Here is a 15,007-nt window from a genome sequence, read left to right as displayed (position 1 = left end):
ACTTAATCACCCACGTACATACACACATTAGGGTGTTAATTGTTGCGATAACACCTTCCAATAACAAGACTAATTACCAACATATTTGGCTGACCGAGTAGGCCTATGTATCTCACTTGTATGGTTCATGGGGGAGGTGTGTGTGTGTGTCTGTGTGTGTGTGTGTGTGTGTGTGTAAGTAAAATATATATATTGGCGATATAATTACTTCGATTAGTGTACCTGTCTCATTAACAATGGCAAATGACAAGGTATTTAGTTTGGTTTCATAAAGACAGGTAAATATGTATGTGCCAAGTAACACATGGCAAAAATACAAATTTCCAATTTGTAGTGAAATGTAATGTTAGGCAGCCAAAAGGTTAACTGCTACACAAATTAGACCTAAATGAGCATGTTTCAGTATGTGATGCAGCAGGCCATGTTTGGATGAGATCTAGACATACTCTCTGTATTGTTAACATTACTGATGGCCATGTTCAGTCAAAAGCAAAAGCAAACCATAAAACCAACCATTCAATAGCACATCCACTGCCATGCTAAATGGTATTATTGACTTATGCATAACTGCTGTCAAAGCAGGCAGGGTTACATATTGCTTGCACTCAAATAAGTTTTGCTGCATTAACTATGCTCAAAGAGGTTGGATGAGACGCTGGCTGTCTTGCTGTGAGGTTGGGTAAGGGCCGGGATGGCCGGCCAATAGGTTGACTAACAGAGGGATGAGCTCCCTGCAGCTAGCAGGATCAGCAGTTTTAATGTGGTTACATGGCTGTCTCTTGCTCGCCTAGCAGACGAGTTAGGCTGGCTCCAAAGCTTCTGGCAGCCTGGCTGACTGGGGGACCGGCTGATGAGGAGGCTGGGTTACTGGCTGACTAGCTGATTGGATGACGTGTTGACTAGCTTTCTAGCTGATTGGTTGGCTGGTTTTAAAACACATATGCATACTCAATGTCATTTTATATGGAACCGATAAACATGTCTCACACATTGTAGCATACAGACATGCACATATAATGCTGAATAAGCTAAGGGGTTTGGATGTGTTTGTTATCTTTAAATTATTTATACAGTACGAGACTCCTTTAAATAGCCAATGGGAAGACAATGACACTGTGTTGGACTTTCCAATTACAGTGGGGCAAAAAAGTATTTAGTCAGCCACCAATTGTGCAAGTTCTCCCACTTAAAAAGAAGAGAGAGGCCTGTAATTTTCATCATAGGTAAACCTCAGCTATGAGAGACAAAATGAAAAGAAATAATGCAGAAAATCACATTGTCTGATTTTTTAACAATTTATTTGCAAATTATGGTGGAAAATAAGTATTTGGTCACCTACAAACCAGTGAGATTTCTGGCTGTCACAGACCTGTAACTTCTTCTTTAAGAGGCTCCTCTGTCCTCCACTCGTTTCCTGTATTAATGGCACCTGTTTGAACGCCTTATCAGTATAAAAGACACCTGTCCACAACCTCAAACAGTCACACTCCAAACTCCACTATGGCCAAGACCAAAGAGCTGTCAAAGGACACCAGAAACACAATTGTAGACCTGCACCAGGCTGGGAAGTCTGAATCTGCAATAGGTAAGCAGCTTGGTGTGAAGAAATCAACTGTGGGAGCAATTATTAGGAAATGGAATACATACAAGACCACTGATAATCTCCCTCGATCTGGGGCTCCACGCAAGATCTCACCCTGTGGGGTCAAAATGATCACAAGAACGGTGAACAAAAATCCCAGAACCACACGGGGGGGACCTAGTGAATGACCTCCAGAGAGCTGGGACCAAAGTAACAAAGGCTACCATCACTAACACACTACGCCGCAAGGGACTCAAATCCTGCAGTGCCAGACGTGTTCCCCTGCTAAAGCCAGTGCATGTCCGGGCCCGTTTGAAGTTTGCTAGAGAGCATTTGGATGATCCAGAACAGGATTGGGAGAACGTCATATGGTCAGATGAAACCAAAATATAACTTTTTGGTAAAAACTCAACTCGTCGTGTTTGGAGGTGAAAGAATGCTGAGTTGCATCCAAAGAACACCATACCTACAGTGAAGCATGGGGGTGGAAACATCATGCTTTGGGGCTGTTTTTCTGCCAAGGGACCAGGACGTCTGATCCGTGTGACGGAAAGAATGAATGGGGCCATGTATCGTGAGATTTTGAGTGAAAACCTCCTTCCATCAGCAAGGGCACTGAAGATGAAACGTGGCTGGGTATTTCAGCATGACAATGACCCCAAACACACCGCCCGGGCATTGAAGGAGTGGCTTCGTAAGAAGCATGTCAAGGTCCTGGAGTGGCCTAGCCAGTCTCCAGATCTCAACCCCATAGAAAATCTTTGGAGGGAGTTGAAAGTCCGTGTTGCCCAGCGAAGGCCCAAAAACATCACTGCTCTAGAGGAGATCTGCATGGAGGAATGGGCCAAAATACCAGCAGCAGTGTGTGAAAACCTTGTAAAGACTTACAGAAAACGTTTGACCTCTGTCATTGCCCACAAAGGGCATGTAACAAAGTATTGAGATGACCTTTTGTTATTGACCAAATACTTATTTTCCACCATAATTTGCAAATAAATTCTTTAAAAATCAGACAGTGATTTTCTAGATTTTTTTTTTTCATTTTGTCTCTCGTAGCTGAGGTATACCTATGATGAAAATTACAGGCCTCTCTCATCTTTTTAAGTGGGAGAACTTGCACAATTGGTGGCTGACTAAATACTTTTTTGCCCCACTGTAGAAGTACGGGGTCCACGCATATTTAAATGCTCTTATGTTTGCACTTCTGTTGTTAATTTTGCCTCCTTTCACTATATAGATACACTTTTTTGTTTACATGTCATCCGATTGAATGGCTGGATAAGGAGTTGCCTTTGGGCGTGGCTGCTTGGTCTGCTAGGCTGGTTGGCTGGCTGACTGTCTAAGGAGTTGGCTGAGGGCCTGGCAGGCTGGCTGGCAGGCTGGCATAGGAATTGGCTTTGGGACTAGCTGGTTGGCTGAGCGCTCTAAGGCTCCTCAGCACTGGGTCCCTGCTAGGTTGCGAGCCAAGCCCCTCTGCCCCACCAGATCTTAATTGGGTTAAGTTTGTCCGACACAGATAACACTTCTCCTTTCTGCTGAGAATAAGAAAACAAAAAAAAATGTCCTGGCACTAATGATGCTCTTTAACACAAGTCTTTTCTATTATGGGTGTGGGGAAATTAGGAGAAACGGGTTAGGCTCTCCGCAGAAGCGGTCCGTTGGGGGGGAATGTGGAATTGTTAAATCCAAGCGCTTGATGAGAAGGAAGAACAGGAAGAAACAAAGGGAGAAAGAAAGAGAAGCCGTTTCAGTTTTTAGCTGGAACCTCGTCGTTCTATTTGTATAATTATTTTGCAGTCTTTTACTTAATGCTCAATGGAGATACACACATAGGAGAGTGGCCATGTTTCTTTTTGTGTGATTGTAGGTTGGGATTTCTGTCATTTTCTTAGATTAGTGCACAAAAGCGAGGGCAGAGATGCACACATGCACATGGAGACTTGTAATTGTGTGTGAGTGAATCAAGTCAAATTAAAAAAACACTGGAATGGAAGATTGAACCGACTCCACCAACCTTGATTATTATCAACCAAGTTCAATCAATGGCCATAACAATTACCCGCACCATGTTATTTTTCTCTTTATTCTGCAGTCTGTGAAACCCAACCACACATGTATGCACCTTGACTGATGTCTCTGTAATGGCCTCAAGGTGGCAACCAAGTAGAGCTTTGTTAGCAACTGCATAAACTACTAGCAAAAGTATTGCTGATCCCTTCCCTCCCACTGGCTGAGGATAAATATTTATTGAGACTGATCCTTCGGCTAAATGTTTACATAGTGCCAATCTTAGAATTGATTGAAAATTCTCACCCGCACGAGCTGGGATGGTCACACACAACACAGCCCACCAACCAAAGGCTTTTCCCAAATTGACACATGAAATATTAGAATAAGTAAGAAGAATAACTGTGTGCTCCGCCTCTCATTAACGAGTGCTAAGGCAGGAAAGGGTGAACACACAGTTCAACTTCACGTACCTTACACCTTTGCCATTGTGTATCCAGCCTTTAATAATTGGAGACAAAAGAGCATGGCTTTGCTGTATTTAAATCAGTTATGTGTCTAATTATTTCCCATAAAAATAGCCTGTAACTAGGACAAAAGCTGCGTGAGATGGAGCACTGTTGTCTGTGGAGGGAAGACCTATTACTGCTGGCAAGAGTTCAACCAAACACGAGAGAGAGAGAGAGAGAGAGAGAGAGAGAGAGAGAAAGAGAGAGAAAATAGGTGATGGAGCAGGTAAAGAAGGGAGAAAGAGCAAAAATAAATGGCTTTGGGGGTTTTGCGAGGGCTGTGAGGTGAGGGTTCACCTCAGTGGTATAGATCTGTCTGTTTACGGTTGTAGGAGATATACAAGGGAGATGACTCAAATGAATGTAAACGTATTTGATACAAACAGTAGAGCACGGGTCTTCATGATTCATACCACACATGCATCATGATCTGAAATACTGTAAGGGAGAATTTAATCAGTGTTTGATTAACATCCTTTGTAGATGGATGTCTTCTGAAACGATGTGATCAAATTGAAATCTTTTTTTTATTACAATCTTTTCTCCTGGTCCTATTTCATGCACTGTATAATACACCCATATTTAGTGTTATTGTTAGAAATCCATAAACGGTAGGGGTACTTTTATGGTGTTCTTTCTTTCTTCCAGGGTTACACCGGGGTACATCTGTCTTGGGCCTGTTCCCATTGATGTCCTGTCTGTATTAATTCACAGTGTGTGTCTGTTGGCCGACTTATTCAGTCCCTGCGACTTGATGTTCTCTTGTTCTGTGTTTTGAAAAAAAAAAACACACAACAGCCCCATAAGCCCTTTCTGAAGCAAATCTGCACCCAGATGACAGAGGGTATAATCGCTAGCTATGTGATTCAACAATCCCTCTCTTTAGAAGCCATTCAGACCGGCCCCTGTCCTTGACCCTTAAGGAGCTTGTAATGTGGGCTACTTTCCCACTCTTTGTATTTAGCAGCAAAGCAGAGGAGGTGAGGAGGGGGGAGGGGTTCATCTTTTAATTTTTTTTTTCGTTGGGGATGGATGGGGGGGTTGGGATCCCACTGTGCCAGCCGGATTCACACCGAGGGGGCTTCTTGCTCCAACCAGCCACTTCCCTCCCCCCCCACCCCTTTTGTTTTTTTACAGGGCCATACACAACACACACACACACACACACACACACACACACACACACACACACACACGTGTTGACGGTCTCCTGGCGCGTGCTCATTTCATCACAGGAGAGAAAGAGGTGAAGGTTGGATGGAGGAAAGACGGGGGTGGGGTGGTGCTTTGTGTAAGGGGACAAGCGTACCCCCCCCCACCCTCCCCCCTGCTGGGCTGGGGGGAGGGGGTCAATACTAAAGGCCTCTCCGTCTCCCCCGTGGAGATGGAGTGTGGGGTGGGTGGGGTAGCGGCCGGGGAGGATCAATCTGTGGAGGAGAGTAGCCCCGCTGGTCAACATAGGAGAACCCAACACTACCCAGCTATCCATGACAACCAGAGGGAGGGAGAGAGAAAGGGAGAGAAGGAGGGAGATGGAGAGAGTGAAGCTCAGCTGCAGTCAAAGAGCACGCAGTCTGAGCACAGAGCCATGAACAAAGCACCCAGTGATCTTCAGGTTTTTTTTTTTTCCACCTCACCCCTCCCTGCCAGCTGCATATTCTACTCGACATGTCATACATCCCCCCCCCCCATACAAGGAGAATAAAACACTGAACAAAACGCCAAATTCGTAAAACAAACCTCGTTTATATAAATGTTTTGCAAAATCTTAGATATTTTAAATAATCCTTTGAAATCTAGCTGTACTTGTAGGTACAATAAAGACGTTCCCCTTGCGGAAGGCCCAGTAGGCGGCGTGGCCTCTCCAATTCGCGCCCATTCTGAGACGCTGGAAATATTATAGGCCCACTTACACATTTTATGGTTGCACAAAAATTAATAGCTGTATATCAATCCTGTAAAACGACGTTCATAGAAAAGTATCCAGGCTCTATAAAAAGAAAAAGGTGCCTCAACAATAAAACAAGTCGCTCCTTCAAGTCCACTGAGGAGTCAATATAACAGTATAATAAATATAATATAATAAATTCGATATTGTAGACAGTGCTGTGGCTTCTCCCGATCTCAATGGTCCTATGGAGGACATCAGATTCCTCCTGGATAAATCAGAATGTCTGCAAAGAAAAAAGGGCTAAAAATATGTTTAATTATCCAAAACTTTGTCGTTGGATGGATACACACACCAAGCCTATCTCAGGTCCGCAGTTTCACTCCGCCTCTCCCATCGTATTCTCAGAGTCCCCGTTGTAGTTTCAACAGTCGGCCATGTCTCGGTGCTGTTGCCTAACTCTCCCTTCTCCCGCTCCCTCTCCTCTCAGCCTGCCTTCCTCTCAGCCTCTGCTTCAGCCAACCCGAGCTGTGCCGAGCTGCTCCCTGCGGGATCAGAGCGCTCCCCCGCCGGGACCCTTCTCTCACATCCCCCTGCTGGGACGCGGCTACATTTCCAGCCAAGCACTGCCTGCTTTGGCTTTATTATGTGTGTCTGCGCCGCAGCCCCGCCAGCAGAGGCAAGCAGAGGAGGAGGGAGACTGGTAGCCAGAGTCAGGACAAAGAAAAAGCAGGGAGACAGAGGCTAGCGAAGGGTTAGACTCGTATAAATATTAGGTTATACTAATCCTGCAGCTGCCGAGAGCTTTAGGACATATTTTATAAAGAAGTGAAGGCGAGCGGGGTAGAGAAAACGGCATTCCCCTCGGGTAGAGATGCAGGGAGAGATTGTTATGTCCATGCCACCAGACCACCACCACTAGTGTAGAATAGCCGGACGGGCCAGGAAGGATTGTTCGGGTTCGGGCGCCGTTTTCCAGGATCGTCGGAAGGGAAAAAGACTGCAATAGTTGTAATAAACTGCTCCATAATCCTTGGCGAAACCGATAGAAGAGCTTGAAGAGATCACGTTCGCTGAACGCCTTTAAAACGAGTGTCGACTCAATCGACAAGACTGTCGCGTATTGCTCTCGCCGTGTTGTCATCTCGACCGTTCTGGTGTCCACGCATGGCTGTCAGCTCGTGCCCGACCGCCTGCTAAAACTCAGGACGGACGGGCTAGCGAAAGTCGCGCGGATCCTCGGGCAAAGCGCTCGAGAACGTCAAGGAACAAAAGAGACCGACGGCGGAGCGGCACGCGCTAGGAGGAAAGGACGAGAAGTTCCGTTTTCTACAGGTTGGTCGAGTCCGGCCGCCGACGAAGTGAACGTGTTGAAGAGCGTACGCGAAAGCAGTTTCTGCGGGCTTTTTTTTGTGCAGGACTGTAAAGCACGCCGACTCAAGTTGCCGCATTGCAACAGGCACATTGTGCAAAGTGAAAAGCAGGACAAGATAACAATTCTTCACCGATTTGTATGTCCACCTGAAAAACACTGAACAACAAAGTGACTTTACAGTAGAAGTTTGAACCACGAGATGTCGAGACGAAAACAGGCCAAACCCCGCTCCGTCAAAGGTAAGAGACATTTTCATAATAACAGAGTGGGAAGAGAAACTCACAAGCGGCGAGAGAAGTGTGGCCAATGAGATTTCACGGGCAGCACTGGCGCGTTAGGTTGAACTGTCCCAAATAGTCATCTTGGGATCCAAAATGAATCCGTCGTGGTCTAAATCAAACCCAACAGCAGGCACAGGGTAATTACAATTTCTTCCTATTACAATTGACATGCAAGAGTCATTTTACTGTCCACTAGTCAACTAATTGTTTGCAATTAGTCACCAGGTGTTGTGGTTTTAGCCTACTCTAGCCTAATGAATATGTTGGCCCCAAACTGTTGTCATAATTAATTCCGCTAATGAGCTCCTGCATGGGGAATGAATCGCAAATGTCATAAAAATGTCCAGTGCTACTTTTTTGGACGGGCTAGACTGTCTCCGGACAACTGTGCATGTTATCCTAGGGTCTATTACATTTGGCTTGCCTTCTTGCTTTTTTTCCACATCATCTCACATTAAATATAGAAGTAACCCATTGAAAGTAGAAACAAATGAAAATGCACTTGCTTATTAAAACAAAATAAAACAAATAGTTTTTACTTAAGAAAGACCAAGAGACTAAAGAATTCAGAATAATTTACATTTTCTGAAGAATTCCTATCTCGTTTTATGACTCAATGATTCCCCTTGATCGTAAAATACCTCACAGCATTGTATGACATGGCATGTGGTGGGCATGTGGTAGCCATGGCCTCTATTTTCTTTATGGGACCCAGATGGGCAGAGAGACGACGGGGTCATATGGTTCTAAACCACCATGTCCACCCCTCCCCCTCTAGTTATGAGTGCCCCCCACTGGGACTGGAGGCAAACAAAACAGCCTTTAACTAATAATCAAATGTGGGGAAAATACTTCACCTTTACAAGATACATTTGGAAGATTATTGAAAGCATTTTTTTTCAGGACACATTTGAGGAGTAGTCGATTTTTTTGCACCTTTTATTTGTTTGCAGTAAGGGAGGGACAGGTAAACCATAGATAGTAACTCATGGTTATTTTTCTGTCAGCTATATCAGTTAAGTTTATTATTTTGTTGGGTAACGGAAGTGTGTGTGTGTGTGTGTGTGTGTGTGTGGAGTGTAATTGTGTCATTGGAGCTGAAACTGGCTTTTGATGGAAAGGCAGAGTTTAATAAACACTAAAGCACACAAGCCGGTCGGGTCGACATGGGGACTAGAGAGCAATAAAAATGGGAATCAATAATATGTGTGTGTTTTGTTATGAGTGCACTGCAGCTTTGTCCTCGATAAGAACCAAGGGTTAGTGTTTTTCTGTCACCGCTCAGAGTAACAACCCACCTTCATGTTACAGATCACAGCCATTTATTCTGGCATTTTGTAAATGCTGTGAATCCGTTTACAATCAGTAGGCACAGATCTACCCAAAAGCAATCCCTGCAAAACTAGTCTCCCGGATGCATGTTGAATGGGTAATGATTGAAGGGAAAATAACAGGAAAGAATAGTTAAATGAAGAACGATTACTGGACAGACCATAATATGACTACATAGTCCACATGCAAACTTGAATTGTGAGATGTCTCTCCTCTTTATTGTCAAAAGGAACACTTACTTGACACTCATTCACACAGAACAGAAAGGATAAAGGTCATGAACCGAGTTCACTTGATATATTGTTGAGATAGAAAAACATTTTGGGTTATTCATGATATTTAATGTTTTTGATATTTTACTGATAGGTATTTGCTCTCCTTTGGGTGTCAATTGATTCCAAAATTGATATAAGGGGTGTTGCGTCAATCAACCTTTTTGCTTCCTATATTATGCTTCCCCTGACAACTCTTTAATGATATTTGTCACAGAGAACATGACATACATATCTCTTATAGATCAAAGTAGTAAATAAGCTGCAATTACCTTTCTTAAGGTTAAGACATGAGTAGGTAAGTGGACTGTGCAGCACATAGGCAAACGGATATTATTGTCAGTCTTTGTGCCCTGTTGCTCGGGTCCAGGTACCTGGAGGAGTCCTTGTGATCACAGCCTATATGGACCGCTGCGTCTACTTGTCTAACCGTGTGTGTGTGTGTGTGTGTGTGTGTGTGTGTGTTTGTGTTTGTATTGTCTGTTCGCAGCCCCTCTCAGTAGTCTGAATACCCAGGTCTTAGTTTTATGCAATCAGTGAGGTGAAGCGGAGCAGAGCCAAGACCAACACCCCTCTCTCTCCTCTCTTGTGCATATGTATGTAAGAGTGCCACACACAGATGACCTGCTCGACCGTGCATGTCTTCTATGTTTTTTTTTTTCTTTCATCGGTGTGTGTGTGCGTGTACGCACTGCTATCTCTTCTCCACACCTTGCCCCACTGACTGCTTGAGTGAGAGAGAGAGGGAGAGCGGGAAAGAGTGTGAGAGAGCGGGAGGGAGAGAGAGGGAGAGAGAGAGAGAGAGGCTTCATGGAAATTATCTGTGTTTTCATGTTTCTATGTCTTTTCACCTGCTCACCCAACACTTGCTGCCTGGGTGGGTGATGGGTGACCGACCGGCACAAACGCCACACAAAACATAGTCCCACACCATCTGACCAGGACCTTTTTTTTATTTTTTTTATTTATTTTATTTACATGGTCCTGTTTCAGAGAAGATATCTTGGATTGGCTAGTTCTGTATCACAGTCTAACAAGCAAGGAACTAGAAGTATGCACTGTATTCAATGCTAATGTCTTTCTCCTTCTTGCCCCCCTGCACCGCTTGGCTTGTGGCTCCTATGCACTTATTTGAATAGTCTAGCCTTAACGGCGATTAGGCCTTGTTACCAGTGGGGGAACTCTGCTAATTGCAGTCACTTAATTGAACTCTAGATGGAGAGGGAGAGGGAGAAGGAGAGAGATCAAGCGAGAGAGAGAAGAGAGAGAGGGAGAGAGAGAGAGAGAGAGAGCCTCCTTCTTATCTAAACATTATTTCTGTGGATTAATCCCTTTTTAATGTGCGTCTTTAGCGAGACGACAGAGCGCCCCTCCGTCCGCTTCGCCAGCTTTGCTTCGCTATCTCTCTTTCTCGCCTTCTTTCTGTTTCTTTCTCTGTCTCTCTATCCCACTCTCTTACTCCCCACTCTTCGTTCCCGGCCCCTTGAGTCTCTCATGCATTATGTAGCAATGATTATTACTTAATTACACATTAATAAATCCGCTTCATTTGCAGGACATTAAGCGGGAGTTTGACGGCGAGTCAGATGAAGGGGGGGGTGTGTGTGTGTGTGTGTGTGTGTGTGTGTGTGTGTGTGTGTGTGTGTGTGTGTGGTTGTGTGTGTGTGTGTGTGTGTGAACTCTAGCTCTTCAAAGATGTTTGACTAATGGGTTGTTTACAATCTATGGAAACTTATGGAAAATGAAACCCCTTTACCTGGTGAATGTGTGTGTGTGTCTGTGTGGGGAAGTGAATGGGAGAATGTCCTTGTGATTGGGTGTCCCCCTCACCCAGGTTACTAGTCAGTCATCTCTAGAACATTAATCTGAGATCTACACGGCTAATGGCATAATTTCCGTCGTTCTTCCCCTTCCTCTCGCTGGCACTCAGGTTCTCTCACACTCAATTGGTCATTGTTCCCCTCAATGAATTGTATGCTATGTATGAGTTTTTCTCAATTCTGTTTGGTCTTATAAGTATGAGAACCTTAAATATACACAGAATATTTTTTAGTTGCCTGATTGATGATTCATAATTGTATTTATTTATTTTTAAGATTTCAATTGTTTCTCGTTGAATGCAATGTCTAACAACTACAGCAACGGTTAAGTATGTTGATTTAGTAGTAGTTACAATTACAACAAAAGTGGATACTGTCTTTATTGAGCGTGATTGAGCAAGTAGCACTTGATTTATGTGATTTATGGTTTTCCCTTCGCCAATCCAAGTATTTTCCATATCATCTTTGGTTTAACTCCATTTTTGTTTTGTTTTTTTAAATTCAGTTATACTTATTTTTGGTGAACTTGGTAGTGTTTGGACAGTATCTCCTGGAATCATCCATATGAAAATGTCCCCTGTGCCCACATCTGTGTGAGAGATTGTGTGCTGCATCCGCCTCCACATCTGTGTGTGTGTAGAACATTTGACCCTCCCAACACGCACAGATACACAGCAGCACCACCGCCACCTTCTCTTCTCCTTCACTCTTCGATTCTACTGTTCTCTCTTTAGCCTGATCTCCCCCATCTGTCTTGGCTATTAGTGTACTTTTATTGTCACCCTTTGGCAGAGCACAGACCCTTTGATTGAGCGCCTGACTTTATATAACCCCATCAGAGTGACTTACCATAGAGATGGAGCAAGAAGGGTTGGTTTTTGGTTCTATGAACATGATTGCCCCTTTATCACGGCTGTTGCTTGTTTGTTTACATGGCTGTGAATATTGTATTGTCCACATTACTAGAGTCAACGTGCACAAGCCACACTATCCTCTGCTATTGGTTTTGCATCGAGGCTTGCCGGACAATTAAACGGTTTTCTCTGAGACTCCTATTACGTACTCCAATGATTCTCGGCAGGGGATGGATTGGAGTTTTCCATAGTTGTTTGTAAATTTAGTTTTTTTATTTATTTAGTTTTTTCGCTTTGTAATTGGCTCAAACAAGCTAATGTAATGGGTGATCGGGGGAGGTCCAGCAGTACCAAGCACTTTACATTTAATGGGACTCATGTTGGCCTGTGCTTAATTAGAAAGAAATTACCAAGGCTCTAGGAAAATGGGAAGCAGGGACCCATAGAAGCGATTTGGATTTAGTGATAAAGTATAGCAGCATTCAACTACAGCTCCTCTGTATTTAAATAGGCACAGATATAAGCAATCAAGCTGGATTTCACAAAACCCAAGAAAAATAGATCTATATGTAAACGTCCACACAAATGCAGTTTTGTGTAAAGGAGCGCTATGTTATTGGGATTTATGTTGAACAAAACCCACACACTTTATGTGGGGTGTGTAGGTAGGTGGGTTCAGTTGACCATCAGTTAATACGCACGCACACCGGAATCGAGATGCAACCTTAAACACTGCATGAAGCAGTGAAAGAATGCGATTGATGAGTCACCTCCTGGTATCCCAAGGCTGGGATACAAAATGTCTAGAACACAAGGGATTCATCTGACAGTAGTGTTCTAACACAAACAGGAAACACAAGTCTGCCCATTTTTGAGGAATTATATGGAAAATGACCACCAAAATATGAATCAAGATGTAGAAAAAGGATGGATCATCCTTTTGTATCAAATGGTGCTTTAGGTGTAGTGCCTTGCCATGTTTCTCTTGGCTACCGGAATTGAAACCTTCCGTCTTCCGAAAGCTTCCAGTAAATGGTTAAGCTCAAATTTTAAGGTTAAGCACCAAAATAGCAGCATTGGTCAACATTAGTCACTTGACTTGAATGTTTGGCATTTCTATTTGAGCAGTCCCAATGACTATCCGTACGGTTTACGCTCCAGACAAACTTGCTGTACAAGGATAGCTAACAAAACCCTTGATGATGATAAAGTTTGAAAACAAGTGCTTAGCAACGTTAAGTAAATAAGCAAGACTAAAACGTATAGTTACCCTGTTTGGCGCAAGGTGGAACTCAAGCACCCAAAAAGTTACTTTTTACAACTTCAGGGTTATCATCTTTTCCATACTCGTCCTCTCTAATCCATTTTTTCCCCTTCCATTGGCGCCAGCTCTCCTGCCTGGCCGCATCCCTCCCCTTCTCTCCCTGGATGCTCACCGGCTGACACCCCTCCAAAACCCCTCCTCCTTCTGTACATTAAACATTAGCGGCGGGGGCAATTAGCAGCGCCCCTCAGCACACCTGGTTGATGCATAATATATTTATTGGCCGCCCCTGTCTCCCACCTTCTCTGACACACACACACACACAGACACAGACACAGACACACACACACACACACACACACACACACACACACACACACACACACACACACACACACAGATATAGTCTCCACATTCCTCGATCCGTCTTTTGTTAGCTTTGTCTCTTTGGGTTTCCGATGCTCAACACTGCAGATGAAAGGGTGGCTTTGAGGAAAAAGGGAAACTGTGTGTGTGTGTGTGTGTGATTGCACATGCAGTCTGACCCCGTCCTCGACCTTTGGTTTCACTCCCCCCAGGGCCTGGCAAAGGTCACCAGGCTGGCCAAAATCTCAGGCAATACTCTTCGAGGAAAAAGTTTTTTCCGCTACAAAGAGAATTCATTCAGCCCCCAAATTAACTTCTACATTTAAAAAATGTATGTTGTTTTTATGATTTCATGTTTGATACTTCAGCAGTCTGTTTAACATGCCATCGTTGTAATGCATTGTTCACAATTCTTACCAATTTAGTGTTAACTTTCATGGACACATTGCTGTGTTTTTGCTGCAACATGTTCCATGTTAGCTGTATAAAAGGTGCCAATGGCTTGCGTGGGCTTTAGCTCACACAGTTCCTGTCAATAGCAGATTCAGGCCTTCAGTTATACAATCAGAAGATTGCTCCCCTCTAGTAAGGTGAATTAAAGGAAACCCATTGAATGTTGTATTCTTCCTCGGGTTGTTGATCTGTCTGGTGGTCATGCCCTCGCACAGCCTTAAACAACACTGCATGTCTATAAACCTTGTCGCTTCAGAGAGCATGTGTGTGTGTGTGTGTGTGTGTGTGTGTGTGTGTGTGTGTGTGTGTGTGTGTCATGTGTTATTTTAAAACCAGCCCATCCCCACCCCTCCACCCTCCTTGTCCGTCCACTCCTCCTGGTCCCCTCCCAGCCCGGGCAGCCCAGACAGTTGTGTTGCCTCTCTCAAAAGCATGGCCTCTCACACAGAACAAGCTGTTCGCATTGTGCTCATTTCTATGGGGCCCACTCTGCTGGCCCCTTGTGCCAGCCCCCTCTGCACCGACGGCTCTGGTGAACGCGGACGCCTTTAGTTGGTTCTTTTTCGACTCCTCTCTGTTCACTTCACAAGTTAAAAGGCAAAGGACCCCCTGCCAAGGCAGCCACAATGACAGTACGGTGGAGGCCCTTAGAGAAAAGGGAGGAACGAGAGAGAAAGAGAGAGTGAGTGGGGCAGAAGAGTGTGAGGGAAATCCAAAAGGGAGAATAGGACAAAAACAAATAGTTAATTCTTACTGGTGTCTAGACTCTCTCGGACAAACCACTTGTCCAAGGTTCCTCTTGTCTGACATGTGTTGTGGATTATGTTTTATAAATGCATTATCAAGGAACCTCTCACAGCCTCCGCCATTGTTCTGAAAGCTCTTCTGAGAAATGTTTTGGATAGCTCATCTCTATATATATTTTCACAATTGTGACTGTGGTACTGGTATTAGGGTTTTTCTCTTGTCCAATGTCACCCAAACCGATGACGAAGACATAGCAA

General features: G+C 44.2%; 1 protein-coding gene across 1 annotated transcript in view; it reads left to right on the top strand.

The window, feature by feature from the left end:
* Positions 1-7,409: 7,409 nt before the first annotated feature.
* znf423 (zinc finger protein 423) overlaps positions 7,410-15,007 on the top strand; it is a gene marked incomplete at its 3' end in the record, with an annotated part of 60,863 nt that continues 53,265 nt past the window's right edge. Inside the window, exon 1 of the mRNA XM_079742841.1 lies at positions 7,410-7,600. Coding sequence (XP_079598967.1) covers positions 7,561-7,600 — 40 coding nt within the window. The 5' untranslated portion in view covers positions 7,410-7,560. The remainder of the gene's footprint in view (positions 7,601-15,007) is intronic.

The sequence above is a fragment of the Pollachius pollachius genome (genome assembly GCF_949987615.1).
Source record: "Pollachius pollachius genome assembly, chromosome: 9".
In the NCBI taxonomy this organism is placed as follows: Eukaryota; Metazoa; Chordata; class Actinopteri; order Gadiformes; family Gadidae; genus Pollachius; species Pollachius pollachius.
Note: the sequence above shows the minus strand (reverse complement) of the source record. Positions and strands in the feature narration are given on the sequence as shown.